The sequence below is a fragment of the Chenopodium album genome, chromosome 15 (genome assembly GCF_948465745.1).
Source record: "Chenopodium album chromosome 15, dcCheAlbu1.1, whole genome shotgun sequence".
In the NCBI taxonomy this organism is placed as follows: Eukaryota; Viridiplantae; Streptophyta; class Magnoliopsida; order Caryophyllales; family Amaranthaceae; genus Chenopodium; species Chenopodium album.
In genome coordinates, this window is record NC_137848.1 from 12,059,917 (window position 1) to 12,080,006 (window position 20,090).

The 20,090-nt window shown below is 39.5% G+C and overlaps 1 protein-coding gene across 1 annotated transcript; it reads right to left on the minus strand.

Annotated features, from left to right (window-relative positions):
* Positions 1–318: 318 nt before the first annotated feature.
* On the minus strand, positions 319–19,617 carry LOC145580820 (uncharacterized). The gene is made up of 5 exons (XM_081637915.1): positions 19,576–19,617; positions 18,156–18,693; positions 1,622–1,966; positions 1,028–1,517; positions 319–760 (listed from the first exon to the last, which is right to left on the minus strand). The coding sequence occupies exons 1-5, from the start codon at positions 19,615–19,617 to the stop codon at positions 319–321; spliced, it is 1,857 nt and encodes a 618-aa protein (XP_081494041.1).
* Positions 19,618–20,090: the final 473 nt, after the last annotated feature.

Consider the following 20,090-nt stretch of genomic DNA (forward strand, 5'->3'; position numbering starts at 1 on the left):
CTCAAAACTCTCTCGAACAATTCCCACATTCCAAGTTCGAGAAGGAGTAATAAGCTCACTAACTTTCCATAAAGCAATTTATCTGAGATTCTGGTTTGAATTCACCATTGGGACTTTATTATTGACCCAAGTAGAGCTTGAAGCTAAAACGTTATTACCAGAGCCAATTTTCCACGCAAAACCCTTCCTCATTTTAATAGCTAGGGAGTGCATTGTTCTTCTAACCTACGAGAAAGAAGCTGGAGGCGGCTTACGCAGGTCACTAGAAGGGTAGAGGAGGCAATCAGATTTTTCATTGTAGATCCTGGCGGCAAGTAGCTAAGGATTTGTATGCATTCTGTGGATATTTTTAAAGAGTAAGGCCTCATTATAAATGTCAATAGAGCGTATCCCCAAACCCCCCATGCCTTTGGGAAGCTGAACGCGTTGCCTGTTTATCCAATGAACCCCTTTTTCTCCACTTTTAGCCCACCAAAATCTTGTGATAAGGGAGTCTAGTTTGTTGGAGATGGACATCGGAAGCTTACAAGACTTCATAACATGAGCTACCATACCCAAAAGGACAGAATTAATAAGGATAAGCTTAGCACTTTCCGAGAGTTTGCAGTGAGCCCGTGATAGAATTTTCTTCTTGACACTTTCAATAAGATCCACAAAGAAGGAAGCTTTCCTCCCTAGTAAGTCGGTAGAAACTCCCAAGTGCTTCCCCATATTGTCAACAATGGGAACACGAAGGATAGACTTGAGAGAGTTTGCAACTCTGGAAACACAAAAGGGCTAAATTTGATGAAAGATTTAGCAAAGTTAATCTGCTGACCAGACGCCTTCCCGAATCTAGCAAGGATGTCTGCTATATTGCCACATGAATCCTCCGAGCATTTAAAGAAGAACATAGCATCATCCGCAAAAAAAAAGATGGGAAATAGAGGGGGCTTATCTTGAAATTTTAATTCCTCGAAAAAGATTAATGTCCTCAGCGAGAAGTAACATACGAGATAAAACATCCATACAGAACAAAAATAAGTACAGTGAAAGAGGATCACCTTGACGGACGCCACAAGAGGGCGTGAAGGAATCCGAGGTTCTCCCATTAATTAGAGCTTTGAAAGTGATTGTAGAGATGCATTGGGAAACCCATTGGATCCAAATTGGAGGGAAACCATAAGCTCGAAGAACTTTGAGAAGTAATAACCAATTTGCTCTGTCATAAGCCTTTGACATATCCACTTTCACAGCCGCAAAATGAGAAAAACAACTTCTAGAATTGATGAAATGCATAAGTTCTTGGGACATGAAAGTATTATCTTCCATATGTCTTCCCGGAATAAATGCATGTTGAAAATCCGAGATCAAGAGAGGAAGAATCAGCTTTAACCGTGATACAAGGCACTTAGCAATACACTTATAGACTGTGTTGCAAAGGTTTATCGGTTTAAACTGAGAAGCCAGTTCTGGCATATCAATTTTAGGAATCATGACTAGAAGAGTTGAGTTCAATTCCTGAAGGAGAAACCCCTCTGAAAAAAATGTTGAACACCTTTAGTAACTGTATGCCCAACCGTATCCCGATTCTCTTGAAAGAATTTAGCGATGCAACCATCCGAACTTGGAGACTTTGAACCTTTTAGATCAAAAATAGCCTCTTTAATTTCATCATCCTCAACAGGTAGGCACAAATCCTCACTTTGGGAAGATGATAGGGACGGAAAGTGTATCTCACGGAGTAAAAGATTAATATGATCTTCTTGAGCAAGATCAACAGGAGGCTCAAAAACAGACTTTAGTGAGTTCACAATGAGGTTAGAGACTTGGGATTGTCCCTCCACCCACAAATCATTTTCCAAACGAAGAGTGACAATTTCATTTCTTGCCTTACGGATCTTGACCTTGTTAAAAAGGCGCTTAGAAGGAGAATCACCGTCCTTGATCCATTCACATTTCACCCGTTGCCTCCAGTATTGAAACTCTAATTTTCATTTCGGAATAATGGAGTGCACATGATCAAGATATGTGTAAGCGTCCGTAAGGGATGAAACATTACTCCCAAGAACATCTAACTCCTTCAAAATCTCCCTCCAATTTATGCCCTATAATTTCTTATGATTAAGACACCATTTTTGGAGTATACTTTGAATTCTCCTCAATTTCCTTACCAGGAAAAAGGGATAAGAACCACGAACATTTGACACTTTCCATTCCGTAGCAATCAAAGTTTTAACCTCCGTAAAAACCCAAGCACCAAATTTTAAGTTGATACGGACGTGTAGAGAGGATGACTGTTGGATCCGAGTCATAAAGAATAACCACATGATCAGAAACTAGAATTTGTTCATGAATGATACGACCATTAGGAAAATCCTCAAACCATTCCTAATCTCATATTTTTATTTTAGAGTTCAGAAAGATTTAAAACCCTATTTTAATTTAAATACGACTCTTTATTTTTAAACGTATATAAACTATTTTAAACCCTATTAATATTCTAAAACCTTAAAAGATATTTTATAAAAAAAAAAAAGAGAGGGATAGCAGCCGACCGTTTGCCAATTTTGTGCGTTTAATTCACATACCAAAATCAAAATATGTTCTTGTTTAATTTTTCTTTTTCGTTCAACAATTTCCATCATCATATCAATTGTTTTGTTTGATGATTACATCTTGATGAGATCAATATAGAAGCCACATGATATTTATTTTTTTTGTAAAATTAAAGTCTACGAACACCAAGGTCACCGACCTATTTCTTGTTGTAGTCGGAAGCTAATTCATCCATATGGTAATCACACTATCAATGTTTTGGAGTTGTTTGTTTATAATTTTATTGTATTATTTATTATATGTAATCACACTATCACAATATTTTGGAGTTGTTTGATAATAATTTGGTTATGTTATTTATTATATGTAATCACACGATCTTAATTCTTGGAGTTGTTTGATTATAGAGTATTGTTTTTACTGATGGTACTTCGTATTATTGTATGTAATTTTATGATTTGTTTATATATATATGTGTATGTGTGTGTGTGTGTGTGTGTGTGTGTGATTAGTTGTGTATGTATTGTATTATATGATTTAATTGTCGTATTAATTATTTGTGTTATAATTTCTAGAGTTTCTAATGTTGTTTCTATAGGGAGTATTGTTTTATCGAGGTTTTAGGGTTGTTAATGCAGAGCATTATTTTTAGGTTGTGAGTTAATTAAATTTGGGTATTAGTATTATTGCAATGTAAGATTTGAGATACTTTGTGAATCGAGTATGATGTGATATGGTATTTGGGAACTTGTGCCATTATTGAGATATTATCTATTAGTTTGTGAATGGTTATTTTATCAATGTATGAGATCAAAAGGTTGAGCATATTGTTTTGTTTTTGGTTTGAGGCTCGGCGTTATAGACCTTAGTCCTTGGCATGTTGGTAAGCAGATGATAATCATGAGTTAACAATGAGGTACAATCTTTATTATTTATTTTTCTATGGTCCCCTACAGTGGGAATTGGCCCGTATGTGGTCTGGTTCAAGATGTTTTCTGGTTATTAAGAGTATTCAAGTTTTTATACTTGTTGGTTTATTTATTCGAATTACCCATGTCCAAGGCTAGGTATAGAACAAAGACTATGGCACACTTATGGGATAGTTGAGTTGATTGAGTAAAGGAATGAATTATTATTATTCGAGGTTGGTTGACAAAGTACAATGTGTAATGTAGTTTTAAACTACATTATTTAATTAAGTTAGTAATGTTTATTATCCTATTATACTTTGCATTCTGATATGTGATGATTACTCAGCTTTTTGCTGAAGTGTGTGTTGTTTTGTTGTGCTATTTGTGTTTGTGGCCATGTCTTTTTCTTATGGTGGCCCTGTGACGATCTATTTTGGAATTTGTCCTTAATGGTGAGCAGTCAAGATTTTCTAAGCAGGTTAAGCAAGTGATCGTAGCTAAAGGAGCTCAACTGTTTCGATTAGTATGCTATAATGAGTTTATAAGGTTGTATAAATAGCTTACTTAGTTTATTGGGTTGTAATTATTGGGATTTTGTAAGCCTTAACACTTGACAGGTTGTTGAGTGTGGTGGTAATACCTCCGATTTAGGTGTATGCTTCGGCAATTATATTCAAAAGTTGATTATTTTTCCTTTAATTTTCATTTGTTAGTAAATCGGGGGTGTTACATACTAAGTGACTGTTTATTGAACTTTACCCTAAAAGGATAGGGTAAAGGATGAAAAGCTGAAATACCTTCCGCCTCCTCCTTCTTTAGGGGAGTCTTGGTCCCACCTACTGCTGAGTCGCCAACAGTGTTGAGTGGCTTGCCACTCTTCGATACCCCATGGGCATCCGGCTTTGTTGGGGTCCTACCAGATGTAGGGTGGGAGCCGTCCGTTGCCTTCCTTGCAGGCTTGTGGACGATTTGTTTTCTAGACTTGCTAGACACATCACCCCCCGTCTTCTTTTAAAGTTTCGAGTCCGGCTATGTGGAGGGGGAAGCTTTGGAAAAACCGCCCTGAACAAAATAAACAAAGTTAGAAAGCAGGCGGCAATAAGAACTTCTATTCAAGACAAGATGAAAGGACCCTTACCTTGGGGGTTTTGCCTGAATTAGGCTCATCGTTCTTCCGTTTGCCCAGAACCGGCGAACGGTAGTATGCTGCTGAGTGGGCAGCCGACTTCTTTGTGGCCGAGAGTTTTTCCATCGCTTTGTCTGCACAAGAAAACAATAGTTAGAAACGAACAAGTATAGATCAAATTCAGCAAGTATTAAAGAACAATCGGCCAGCTACCTCTCGGCCTTTCATTACTAAGACCGCAAGCGGCCAAATACGTCCCATCAGATAGCCACTCATGGTAGGGAATATAGATTTGGGGGGTGACTTCCTTTTCCCCTGTTCTCTCGTTGGATCTTACGGTCACCGTGAACAGGCCTGTAGGGAATATTTCAAGCCATTAACCCAAAGCTTAAACCCCACTGTGATCATACACTTAAGCATGGTGGCGTCCAAAGGGAAGGAAGCTAGAGCAAAAGAGTCGCCAACAAGTTTTAGGAACTTGTAAACCGTTCACAAGGTGAAGATTACACCCCTTAACGATCTAGGAGATCGTCAACTCCAAAAGGTCTTGAACCAAATAGGGTTCGGGGATGAAGGTACAAATCCAACCTAAAAGAGATTGAACCTGCCCTAAATAGGCCTCTACTTTATTCTTCTCGTATTCATGTGCGCTTTCTGACTAACATGCAATCAATAGGTTAACCCTAAACCTGTTTATCTATGTTGGTTGAATTTAATGCATAAGCAAAACTATTATTGGCGATCACTTGAATTATAATCAAATTAGCCTAAACAAGATTATTAATTATCTTATTAAGCGTGATTACAAGTACAAATTCCCTTTAAACATGCATAAAAGGCGTGATCAAGCAATATTAATAAATAAGCATCAAGCAACATAATAATCATCATAACAATTATAACCATGTTAAAGCATAATAATAATATTAATAATAATAATAATAATAGCAAGATCCTAGGCATGATACTAACAAGATTAATAACAAACCCTAGCATGTCACTAAGCAATAAAGATCAAAGCTTTAGCCCTAACATGATACTAACATGATATTACAAAAGAGAATAGGTAGCATCGCAGGAATCATAATAAGCATATTTGATATTATAACCTTTTCCCTAAACATGATACTAGAAAGCAATAATAACATCCTAACATGATACTAGGAATTAAACAAATTTAAACATGCTTTCCACAAGAATAGAGCAATAAGATTACATACTTTGATGCCTCGTACCTCTTTCTAATAACAAAATACACGCGTTAGTAACTTCAAGGAAAATAATAAAATCAAAGAATTAAATTAAATAAATTGAAATAAAGAGATTTGGGACCAAACCCTCAGAAATTATAACCTTTCACGTCTAGGGCGAAGGAAACTTCGAACTCGGCTAGGTGTGTCTAGATTTCGTGAATGCGAAATTTTGTAAAAGGGAAGGTTTAGAAAAAGAATAGAGAGAGAAAGCTTCTAGCTTTAGAGAGAAAGATGATGATTGTTGTAGATGAATAAAACGGAGGTTCAAGACCCTATTTATAAGAAAACAGTCCGAAAATAGGTAGAATTTGATAAGGAATAAAACTCCACGCTGTCACTGCAAAACCGACCTTGTCGCCAGGCGACAGGGTCTGTCGCGTGGCGACAGGCCTGTCGTCTGGCGACATCCTGGACTTCTACGTGCTTTCAACACGGAGTCCACATATGAATCAAAATCAATTTGTAAAGTCCGTATGAAACTGAAATCGTATCTTTCATAAAATATTATTTTATTCCAAATAAAACTTATCAAAATATAGTTATTAATTCTAATCTTATTAGGATTAAAGAGAACCTTCTAGAGAATTCTAGAAGACTATAATCAATTCTAATAACTTTAGGAATAATAATTAACATTGGGCCCTCCCCTAGATCATTGGGCCGCAAGTAAAGATCAAACTGGGCCCAATTTAGTATTTTGGCCATAACTTCCTCATTATTCATCGGAATTGGGCTTATAATATGTCGTTGGAAAGCTCTTTGCAAGCCCCATACAACTACACTATTATTGGACCCTTGTCATGTACCAAACTAAACTGGATTGGCTGTTTTTCATAAAATAGAGTTGTTTTCGAAAACAGAAAGAAAGAATTTAATAAAAACTAACCGCAACACTTGACCTTTCACACTTTCACCTTATTCGATAATCATTCGACGCAAAAGGTATTCATCACTGGGTTTGGTTTTGGGGAGACACATTTGGGTGTCTACAGAAGCCCCCACTTTGACTGAGTTTGGAGAAACGCAAGTTTCGAAAACGAAAGTCAAAGTAGCGATAGGGACGGAGAATGATTCAGAACGTTCTGCGATCCTAAATCATTCTTGTAACGCCGATACCTCCAAACTAGTGTTAGTTAAATAGATAAGAGAGTTAAGAAACGCGTATCTTGCACCATCGAGCACACGTCTCTGGGAGTAACCGATTTTTGTTGCATTCTTTAAAGACCGCTATGCTTGTAGCTGCCTCCTATTTCATCGAAGATGACTCTGCTTGTAGTCATTCTCCGCCGCTTGTGACCATCTTCCACATCCTAGGGAACACGATCGAAGATAACTCTGCTTATAGCCATCTTCAGTTTTTTTGTGACCATCCTCCACATCCTAGGGAACACGATCGAAGATAACTCTGCTTGTAGCCATCTTCAGTTTTTTTTTGTGACCATCTTCCACATTCTAGGGAACACGATCGAAGATAACTCTGCTTGTAGCCATCTTCAGTTGTTGCGACAATACTCCGAAGAATATCACTGAAGACCAATGCCTGTTGATCCTTTAAAGTTCGCTTGAACTTTTGCTTCTGCTATGCCAGTACGTCGGCACTTTTGCTTGCTTGTGAACCATTATATCGGTGTCTTTGCTGCTTATGAACCATTACGTAGGTGCCTCTGCTGTTTATGAACCATTATGTCGGTGCCTTGTAATGAGCCAATGTTTAGGCGCTTTAAGCTAAGTGAGACGATCTTTTTATCAGGTCAATCACTTGATTTAATCGTGATCGAGCCGATCATTTAATCATGTCAAATTTCTTAGAGGGTCTAACTGGCGTACGAAGGAACCCGAAGTTGTTGCACGAGGTTCACATAACCATTTTATGGAGCCCTGTACTCTGGCGCCGCTCCAGCGCTAGCCGGAACTGATTGTCACCGCTTTTTCCGCTTGTCGCCAGGCGACAAAATTGTCGTTTGGCGACAGAGTCGGGTTTTTTAAATACCATCCCTTTCTTCTTCATTTTCCGTCGCTGCTATTCTGTTTTTTCGCATTTGCTTAAAATTTCAATCTTCTCGTTCTCGCTCAATTCTCAACCGAAGTCGCTCAAACTTGTTGCAAATCAAAGCTTATTCCATCTATTTTCCCGATCCATGTAAGTTTTATTCAAACTCAACTCGGTTTTCGCTGAATTAGGCGTTCTTTGTTCACGAATTTTCCGGAAATTCGAACATGTTTTTGCTTAATTCGCTTCTTTTGCTGAATTTTATGCCTTGAAATTGCTTGATTATGTTTATGCATTCCCTTGGGAGTGTTTTGAGACTTGTTTAACTCAATTTGGTGAAGAAATGAGTGATTCACCATTGTTGGACCTCTTGAGGTCGTGAAGAACAATGTGATCCGTTCCTGATGTTTTTACTAGTTCTTCTTGTACAATTTGTCACAATATTTGTCATAGTATTGCAAGAAATTGTTTGATTACTTGAAAATGCTAATTATGCTCATGTTAAAATTGTGCTCTGTTTTTGTACTACGTACTCCATTTTTGCGAACATAGTATCATGCGGCTAAGCGAACCTTAGATACCATAGAGCCTCATTATTTATTATTTGCATAATATAGCATGGTTAGGCAACACGGCTCTGGTTCTCAGTCGAGGGATGCACGCCAGGAGGACAAGCCCGTCGGCGAGGGTGAGGACCTCTCTACTAGACTTGGACCTCTTCCAGAGTGGGATGAGCACACTCTTTTCTTTTCACCTGAGCACCACATTTCTGAGCGGGTGCGACGCGGGCTCATCAGCGGGAGGACTCGCAATCATGGTTCAGGCAACAACGTCATCGGTACGCTATATAAAGTGTATTTCAGCAGAGACGAGGTGTTGCGACAGCTCTGGGAGTCCTGTGGGTTGACTCCCCTCTTTCGGGCTACTCAGGTCATGTACTCCTATGATGGGGGTAACCTCGTTGTCCGAGCTTTGGTGGAGTTCTTTTGGGACACCACCAACACCTTTCACTTTCCTTGGGGTGAGATGACAGTTACTCCTGCCGACTTCAGTCTCATCACAGGTTTTGAGTTTCGTTCTTCTCCACTGCCATTTGACAGTGATATTACTGTCTACTCACCGATGGTTTCGGAGTTATTGGGTCCGATTGCTGTTCAGGGCCGTGCCGAGGCTCAGCCGGGACAGCTTAGTTCCCGGTGCATCCGCCGTTCTACCTTAGTAGCAGCTTTTGAGGATGATGCGACCACTCGTGAGCAACGGGTGCGCATCTTTGTTCTTATTTTGTTGTCAGAGACCTTTTCTCCTGACAAGGGTAGTCGAGTGCTTCTCTACTACCTAAGAGCTGTTCGCGACCTTTCTCTGGTCGGGACGTACGACTAGGCCAGCTTGGCCTATGCTGACTTTCTTCTGGGCCTGCGACGTTCCTGCCGTCATAGGGCCTTGTCTGGAGAGGTTGCGCTTTCCAGTTTCTGGAGGGTCGTAGAGGTATATTTCCATCCTTTTAAAATTAGCTCTAGACTTGTGCAAGCATTTGCTGACTTTTCCTTATCTATGTAGATTTGGTTCTACGAATACTTCCCCTCGCTCGCACTGGTGAGACCTTCACCTCGCGAGCTTCCCGTTGGCGCTGGTTGGGGAGGTCGTGCTGGCCAAGTCGAGACTGCACACATTCGAGATCTGATCCTCTCGGTAGGTTCTCGTGAACATTTGTTTTTTGATATTACTTTTTTTTAGTGCATTGATCTTACATAGCTCTTTTGTAGGAGCCTGACGTGGTATACCGACCATGGGCTGATTTAGCTATACCTGCGCTGGCCGCGCGGTATACTGCCGAGCGTCATTACTTTCAGGGGACGTATGACGCTACAGTGTATCTTGGCGAGAGGGTAGCTATTCAGCACTCCTCGGATGTTTTCGTCGTCCCCGCTTGCCCGCCTCAACATATGTTTCATGAGGCGTTGATGCGTGACTGTGCGAGTCGATCGTCTCCTGGCACTCCCTGGCGGTCTCATGTCCATTTAAGGCAGAGTTACGAGGATGACTTGCTGCATTTGCTAGCGCTGGCCCCTGTTTTGTCTAAGGAGGCAGCGGTATGTTTAGCTTTTATTTCTTTTTAGGTAGCCCCCAAGTGAATTCTAATCTTTTGAATTTTATTTTATCAGGCTGGGCCTAGGGAGTTCGTCCCTCCGAGGATGTCTATCTATTACCAGGGCACGTTCGGACCGATCGAGGAGATGATTCCTCCAGCCCCCGAGGAACAGCGTTTTGTGTAGCGCTCCATTCCTCGTCACCAGACTCGAGTGACCTTATCTTATTTTCTTGCTTTTGTATTTGTTCTGTATTATCACTGACATTATTCCCTTGACAGTTTTCTCGCGAGGTGGTGACAGCTATGGCGAGGTGTATAGATGCCTTTCGTAGCCAGCTCGTGAGGTTACGGGACCGAGCTACCTGTCGGAGGAACGACGTTGAGGAGGTATCTCTCTTATCTTTCTTTTTCATTATATGCTTTCCTTAGTGTCTGACTTGATTTACCTTTGCAAGGATAGCCTATTCCTTCACCCCGCACTCGGTTGAGACCCGAGGCTAAGAGAGAGCCGAGTAGATCTGGCTCAAGGCGTCGCCGCACTTCTGATAGCGGCCGAGGTGGTCGGTCTGAGGCTGCTCCGACCGAGGGCTCGGCTTCTTCTCCATAGGATGTCTTTGCTGGGCCGACGGGCCAAGGAGGTGCGACATTGGCTCCTTCGATGGGTTGTGGGACGTACGAGGTCGGCTCGTCGTCGCAGCAGCCCTTGCAGCCTCAGCCGTTGTCGATGGGTGAACCTGGGTGGACTGGCCCTGAGCTAAGATTTCCGCCGACTGACGGGTCAGGAGATGGTGAGGAGCATACTCCCCGGACTACAGCGTTCTTTGATATGATGGGCGTACCTCATCATTTACGGCCTCCGGTGCCATAGTTTGTACCTGTACTTATTTTTGACTTCATGGGACTTTGTCTTTCGTATTATATGACTCATATTGTATATACAAACCTTTTAAGCCTGTTTTATCTTTGCATTTTATTTTTCATTTTATGTGCATGTGAGTGTGTGCATCTGTGACTTAATTTTTGCGCAAAAGTTTCCGTCATTTTTATTATCAATGGAGGGTATCCGACTCTCTCCCCCAAAAGAAAAAATGAAAAATAAAGTGGTGTCGACTAAAAATAAGCCTAAGCTCAATTTAATCAAAAAGGAAAAAAGGCAATATGGAATGGCTTTGTATGAGGGTATTGAATGACAGGGTGTAATGTGCAAAATCAAAGTCGAATCGAAGTCAGAAAAACGCGGGTTGCATAGCGCGTAATTGTCGCTTGCTCAGATGCGTTGTCGCCACGCATATCCTTTTGTCGCCAGGCGACAAGCTTTGTCGCCAAGCGACAGTCGTTGTCGTTTGGCGACAGACTTGTTTTCCAAATCCTTACAAAATTCGAAATCTGCCAAAAAATTATTTATAAATAGCCCCCAAATCTGTCGATTTCCGTATAATTTGAACAGATTAACTCAAAAATTAATCATGGCTTTAAATAAAAAGAGTTTTTGTGATTTCACTCGTGAGTGGTGTCGTTCTTTAACTGCTAAGGAGAGAAAAGAACTCGACTTTTTTCATATGGGGGGTATTTATGGTATAAAGGGGGTAAATCTTGATATAGACTTCATTCATACCGCTTTAGATTATTGGGATCCTAATACTCATTGTTTTAGATTAGGCTATGATGAAATTTTCCCTTTACCAGAAGAGTTTGGTGCCATTCTAGGATTTCCTCCATTAAATCTTGTGGTAATGCCTTCGGTGAGTGAGTATTATTACAAAGATTATGAGCGTTTCCTTGACCTTAGGGGTAAAGATCTAAAAAACATAGTGCATGGTAATAATGTTGATTTAAAATAATTTGCACGTTTTTATTTTGATAGACCACGCTCCGAATCTTTTCATGTCTATAGGAGAAGAGCTTTCCTCTTTTGCATGCTTAGCCAATATTTTCTTACTAATGGTAAAAATAATGATGGTCAAGAAATTATAATATCTGTGCTAGAACAAATCGAATCTGGGAGAAGTCCAATGCCATTAATTGTTGGAGAGACTATGCTTAGTCTTGATGAGTTGAAAAAGAATCCAGAAGCACCTCTTCGAGGCTCTCCAATTTTATTACAGGTAGAAAAATAATATTCTTAATTATAGAAATGAAAAATATATTTTTGTATAGCAATACTGATTATGTGCATTGATTTTTACAGATATGGCTCATGGAGAGACTAGAATTGCTTAGTCCTCCTGATAATATTGACAAATATACCCCCAATTGCTTTGTTCGACGAAAGAAGTGTTTCTCCTTGAAGATGGGTCGCTATGAGTGGGGCAAAGTGTTTTCCTGTTCTGACTTCTCCATTAAATGGGTCATTCCCTGGTGGAAGCTTGAAAAGATGACTGGTTGTAATACCCAACCCTTTTGCCGTCTTCGTAGTTTGTCAAAATTGACCTTTTATTATCCCTGTAGAGTAAAGAGACAATATGGGATTGCTCAAACCATTCCTACGGGAGATCTTCGTCGCCCTTATGAATTCCCGGTTTCACAAGAAGTTGAACGTTTTGACGGGTATTGGTGTGTTAGGCCTTTATGGAAAGTGATTACCCACAAGGCTCCACCTTCTTTGTCCAATGATGTGAAGCAATGGTTGACTGGTAGATCTCAAAAGGACCGAACCAAAATAGAGAAGACCAATGTGAAGACTCGCCTTGGTGACAAGAAAATGCCTGCGAAGGAACGCCTAGGTGAAAGAGTTGAGTTTAAGACTCCTGTGACGCCTAAAAAGAAGAGTGCTAAAAAAGACAAGGGGAAAAGGAAGGTGGACTCTACGGAAAAGAAAGTTTGGGTAGAGAAGAAGCATGGAGTTTTAGCTGTGGGAGAGACTATCCATACTAAAATCGAATGTAGAGCCTCTAATGGATGTCTCTTAGCAAAAGTGATGGATGAAGAAGAAGCCTCTGACAAAAATTGGAAAAGGATGAAGAAAGAAAAGAAAGATTAGAGTATTGCTTTTCCTTCAATTTATTAGACATGTTAAGTTAATTTTAATTTTTTAAGCTTTATTTAAATTCCATCAATGATGTAATTTTTTACTTATTAATGCAATTTCAGCTTTTTAAGTAAATTAACTTTACATTTGTTCATTTAAAGCAATGAAAACAACTTAAAATATATTTTTCGAAAAATTTCTTCAAGTACGGAAGTCGAAAAAATTTCCAAAATGCACCGAAGTTGTCCAGATATACGCAGAAAATTGGCGTCACTCAAGCGAGTCTGTCGTCTGGCGTTAATTTTTTTTTCGATGCTGGGACGCGAAATGCTTGATAATTAAAGTGGCCGCACCCTTTTTAAAGGGTTGCCTACGTATCCTTGACAATTTAGCATATGATTGTGCTTCTACCCACTTTGTTAAGTAATCGATTGCTACCAAGATGTATTCGTGACCTCCTGTTCCAGGAGGTGTGATTTTTCCAATTATATCAATTCCCCATGTTGAGAATGGCCATGGTGAGGTGTAAGTGTAGAGAAGGGATGGGGGAATATGTTGCAAGTTTGCATAAATTTTGCACTTAGGGCATCTTTTTACATATTGATGATAATCCCTATTCATGGTAGTCCAATAATATCCTTCTCGCATTATCTTTTGGACTAGCATTTTGCCATTAACATGTGTTCCACATACTCCTTCGTGGACTATTCTCATAGTTCTTTGAGCGTCCTTCTTTCCTACACATAATAGGGCTCGACCTTTAGGTACCCTTTTGTGTAGCACATCATTTATGAGTACGTATTGGGAAGCCAAAAGTCTCAAAGCTCGTTTTTCTCTTTTGTCAGCATGAGGAGGGTATTCTCCTTTGGTGACATAATTGAGTATGTCGGTATACCATGGTTCTTCTTCTTCTTCTTCTTCTTCTTGGATTGTTTCATCATCCTCTATAGCTTGAATATATGCTGGTTTGTGTCTTTTCTCTATCGTTAGAGGCATTTGCTCAATTTCCTTAGGAATCCTAACCATTGAGGCTAGTCTTGCCAAGGCATCAGCAAATTGGTTTTCTTCTCTAGGTAGATATGTATATTCCACCTTTTCCAATTGATCGGTGGGAGTTTCCAGATAGGTTTGGTAAGGGGCTAAGCTTTCGCTCCTTACTTTCCATCTTTTGGATATTTGGTTGATGATCAAGGAAGAATCTCCGAATATTCGAAGTTTCTTTACACCCAATGCTAAAGCTGTTTCGAGGCCTACCACGCATGCTTCATACTCTGCAGCGTTGTTGGTAACATCGAAATCTAATTTTATTGAAATTGGAATATGCTCCTCTTTAGGTGATACTAATAGGACTCCTACGCCACATCCCTTTTGGTTTGAGGCTCCATCGAAGTATAAAGTCCAAGTATCATCTTCTGTGACCATTAAGTCTTCATCTGGAAATTCATTGTCATGTATTGGTGTCGAATCTTCTATTGGAAAGTCCGCTAAGAAGTCTGAGACTACAGATCCTTTAATAATCATGTTAAAGCATAATAATAATAATAATAATAATAATAATAATAATAATAATAATAATAATAATAATAGCAAGATCCTAGGCATGATACTAACAAGATTAATAACAAACCCTAGCATGTCACTAAGCAATAAAGATCAAAGCTTTAGCCCTAACATGATACTAACATGATATTAGAAAAGAGAATAGGAAGCATCGCAGGAATCATAATAAGCATATTTGATATTATAACCTTTTCCCTAAACATGATACTAGAAAGCAATAATAACATCCTAACATGATACTAGGAATTAAACAAATTTAAACATGTTTTCCACAAGAATAGAGCAATAAGATTACATACTTTGATGCCTCGTACCTCTTTCTAATAACAAAATACGCGCATTAGTAACTTCAAGGAAAATAATAAAATCAAAGAATTAAATTAAATAAATTGAAATAAAGAGATTTGGGACCTGTAGGGAATATTTCAAGCATTACGATCCCAAACTTGAACCCCACTGTGATCATACACTAAAGTATGGTGGCGTTCCAAAGGGAAGAAAAAGAGAGCAAAAGAGTCGCCAACAAGTTTTAGGAACTTGTAAACCCAAAAGACAATCCAAAAGGACCATCAACTCCATAAGGTCTTGAACCAAACAGGGTCTGGGGATGAGGGTACGAATCCAATCTACAAAAGAAAGGACCCGCCCTATAAAATAGGCCTCTACTTTGTTCTGCTCGTATTCATGTGCGCTTTTCGAATAACATACAAACATTATATTAAACCTACCATGTTTATCTATGTTGGTTGAATATTAATGCACAAATAAGACTATTATTGGCGATCACTTGAGTTAAAATCACATTAGCCTAAACCAAATTAATAATTATCTTATTAAGCGTGATTTCAAGTACAAATTCCCTTTAACAATCATAAAAGGTGTGATCAAGCAATAACAATAAAATATATCAAGCAACATAATAATATTAATAATAATAATCAATAAAAATAATGATGATAATAACATGATAAGGCATAATAAAGCTTAAACATAATAGCAAGATCCTAGGCATGATACTAACAAGATTAATAACAAATCCTAGCATGTCACTAAACAATAAAGATCAAAGCTTTAAACCTAACATGGTACTAACATGATATTAGAAATAATAAAGGCACCCTAAACATGATACTAGAAAGCACTAAAGAACATCCTAACATGATACTAGGAATTAAACATTAATAAACATGCTTTCTACATTGAAAGAGAGTAATAAGATTACATACTTTGAAGCCTCGTACCTCTTTCTAATAACAAAATACACAAGTTAGTAAACTTCAATGAAAATCAATAAAGAATAATTAAAGAATTAAATCAAATTAAATAAAGTTTTGACTAGTTTTGGACCAAACCCTCAGAAAATATCAACCTTTCACGTCTAGGGCGAAGGCAACTTCGAACTTGGCTAAGAGATTCTAAATCTTGTGAATGCGGAATTGTATTTGAAAGGTTGGTTTAGAAAGAGAGAGAGAGAAAAAGAAAGAATTAAGTAATTCTTAATGAGAGTTGATAGAGAGAATTGATGATGAGAGTTGATAAAGGTTGATGAATAAAAACAGAGGTTCGGGACCCTTTTTATAAGGAAAATAGTCCGGAAAATACAAAATTTGATAAGGAATAAAACTACACGCTGTCGCCAGGAATCGACTCTGTCGTGACGCGACAAGGTCTGTCGCGAGACAACAGAGTCTGTCGCGTGGCGACAGACTTGTCGTTTGGCGACAGCCTGCATTAGCACGTTTTCTCCACGCGGAATCCGATCTTTAATCAACTTGATCTACGGAATCCGTACAGAAGATAAAATACGTATTTTTAAGATAATAATAATAATAAAATAATGTTTTATTCCAAATAAAAGTCTATTTAAAATAAATAATTATTAAATCTAATAATATTAGAATTAAAAAGAACCTTCTAGAAACTTCTAAAAAATTATAATTAATCCTAATGATTTTAGGAATAATAATTAATATTGGGCCCTCCTCTAGATCATCGGGCCGTATGTAAATAATTAACCGGGCCCAGTTTAGTATTTTGGCCATAACTTCCTCAATATTCATCGGAATTGGGCTTATAATATATCGTTAGAAAGGTCTCTTCGACCCCCATCCAACTACACTATTATTGGACCTTAATTATGGACCAGACTAAACCGGTTTGGCTATTTTAAAATAAATAAAGTTATTTTCAAAAACGAAGAGAAGAGAATTTTAATAAAACTAAACCGCAACACTTGACTTTCAACCACTTTCACCTCATTCGATTATGGTTCGACGCGAAAGGCATTCATCACTGGGTTTGGTTTTGGGGAGACACAAATGAGTGTCTACAGGACCAAACCCTCAGAAATTATAACCTTTCACGTCTAGGGCGAAGGCAACTTCGAACTCGGCTAGGTGTGTCTAGATCTCATGAATGCGGAATTTTGTAAGAGGGAAGGTTTAGAAAAAGAATAGAGAGAGAAAGCTTCTAGCTTTAGAGAGAAAGATGATGATTGTTGTAGATGAATAAAAACGGAGGTTCAAGACCCTATTTATAAGAAAACAGTCCGAAAATAGGTAGAATTTGATAAGGAATAAAACTCCACGCTATCACTGCAAAACCGACCTTGTCACCAGGCGACAGGGTCTGTCGCGTGGCGACAGGCCTGTCGTCTGGCGACAGCCTGGACTTCTACGCGTTTTCAACACGGAGTCCACATATGAATCAAAATCAATTTGTAAAGTCCGTATGAAACTGAAATCGTATCTTTCATAAAATAATATTTTATTCCAAATAAAACTTATCAAAATATAATTATTAATTCTAATCTTATTAGGATTAAAGAGAACCTTCTAGAGAATTCTAGAAGACTATAATCAATTCTAATAACTTTAGGAATAATAATTAACATTGGGCCCTCCCCTAGATCATTGGGCCGCAAGTAAAGATCAAACTGGGCCCAGTTTAGTATTTTGGCCATAACTTCCTCATTATTCATCGGAATTGGGCTTATAATATATCGTTGGAAAGCTCTTTGCAAGCCCCATCCAACTACACTATTATTGGACCTTTGTCGTGGACCAAACTAAACTGGATTGGCTGTTTTTCATAAAATAGAGTTGCTTTCGAAAACAGAAAGAAAGAATTTAATAAAAACCAACCGCAACACTTGACCTTTCACACTTTCACCTTATTCGATAATTATTTGACGCAAAACGTATTCATCACTGGGTTTGGTTTTGGGGAGACACATTTGGGTGTCTTCAAGGCCCCGATACAAAATTTGTTCCCTCGCCTTCCTTAGGACAGGCGGCAGAGCATCCCTTCCAGCTAAGAGGGGAGGGATCCGGTTCCACCGGTTGTACTTTTTGTTTCGCAGTCGGTCGGAGGAAGAGACTATGTAAAACTTCCTCCTCCAATCCTTTCATTTGGACTCTTTCCCGATAGTCATCATGTAACCCTTATGGCTGGCAAGGGTGAACCATCCGGTCCCACTTGATTTTGGGATCCGGCTGAGGTTGTGCATATGGGCAAAAGCCTCAAAGCTTGGCTCTACCTCAAACATTTCGTAGGTGGCAATATACCCCAGGATATTAACCTAAGAGTTTGGGGCAAGTTGCCAGACACGCAGTTAGTATCCGTGTAAGATCCTCTCCACGGCCAAATGGAGAAGGAATCTGAGACTTGCTTGGATGGCCGCCTCATAACAGCCAAAACATTAGTCCCGGTAGCTAGAACCTTCTGGCCATACTACCGTGATAATAGCATCCGGTACGCTGAGAAGAAAGCCATGTCCCATGACATGTTCATAGATAAATTTTCCAAATTTATCTGCCATTGTTGTTTGCCTGCCTTTGGGGACATGTTGGTAGTAGGCATCAAACTCCATTCGGCGCGAGGCAGACGGCTCGGCCCAACTCTCGCTCCTGTCAACTAACAGGGACTCTTTTGCCACGTCCAGTTTTGAGCGCGCCTCCTCCGAATCTATGGAGGCGCTATCAGAAGAAGACGACTCAGAATCGCCGTCGGACTCCGAGTGCGAATTGGGGGCCTGATGGCTAGGGCCAGCAGTGTCCTCCCCCATCTCCTCATCCGAAACCAGATCAATCGGCTCGGGGACATTTTGTTGTAACTCATCCCCAGACTCCTCAAGAATTGAAGAGCTCGGGGTACTGGGGGGACTGGGGGGATGGTTGAAGACTTCACTAACAGGCGCCCTAAAGGAGCCGTCAGAATTTTCAACTCTGGCTGTTCTCTTCGTTCTGGCCATTGTGCCCTGCACAGACACAAATTCGGTCAGATTCAGAGAAGTTCACAAAGGGGAATCCAAGAATGAGTAGTCGGTACTCCTAATTCTAGATTCAGCCATCCCCAGTAACCGGATGATCGCTAACCTAGGCCGTGTCGAGCGCGTTTGGGAAATCATTTTCAAAAGAAAAGGAGAAAACTAGAACAAATGAAAGGAAAACAAACGGTTACCTTACGAGTGAAGGTACGAGAGCCGCTTGAAAAGGCTTGGACGTTTGTCGAACAGGCGGACTAGGTCACGAACGGCGGATGCTTTCACAGAAGAGGACAAACTCTCAAAAGTCAAAAATTATCTTAAAGATTTTTCGTAAAGGTGCGAAAATGAGAAAGTGTCAAAGGTTATTTATAGAAGGGTGAAAACCTAGGGTAAAACCCTAATTTTTACCCCGGATAAACAGTAAAAGCGTGCACCAATGCATGCGTGACACATGTCACAGGTCCCATGCGGCATGCCACGTCCTCCCTATGAGGGGCACATGATTTGGGTATTTCTACCCCACCATGTGAACCTATACGAGCCCGACACGTGTCACCACATGGAGGGCCCAAAGTGGACCAATTGGGGCACGACACGTGGCAGACGGATATTTGGAGGGGAAATGGCTGCCTTCAAGGCCCAAATCCCTAGAGAGCCGCAAAACGGCGCAGCCCAAATAATCCCTAGGTCATCAAAGCCTAGGGCGGGGGTACACTTTTCTAGGACCCTATAAATAGGGAGATTCCCCTAATTATTGGGGCAACTTACAATCATTATATCATTTATTATTATCGAAAACAGATAAAACACCTGATCTTGGAATCCAAGAAGATATTTACTTTCCGCACGTTTTTACTCCGATCCCGTACTAACTTGACCGTCGGAGGCGGATCTCCGAACATCTGGAGCTTCCATTATTTTGCAGGTACATGCGGCTTGGATCCAGACTGCGAGCTGTAACTCTCTCGATGGACACAAAAAACCCCAAAACAATTTCCTTGACAGGAACAGAAGCTTTGGAATAGAAGCTTCATTAGAGAACATGAAGATAGAAAAATAGGAGTATATTTATCTAGGAATCATGTAAGTATGTTGGAGAAGATAAATTGTCTGGAACAAGCCAAAGGAACTAAATTGGAACTTCACTCAGTAAGGAACTTAATGTTGATGATCAATAAGTTCCTTACTAGTTAGTCTATAATTCATTTATAGAAGGAATACGAGTTTTCACAGCACTAGAAAACAGTTTTTCACGTTATATAGTCATTGCATTATGTTTGCCTACTTTATAGGAAGTTAATATTTCTTAATAGATTTTATTTTATTAAAGATAAGTTTTTGAAATAAAATCTAGTTTTCTCTTATTCAAAAAAATAATTTATTTTCCT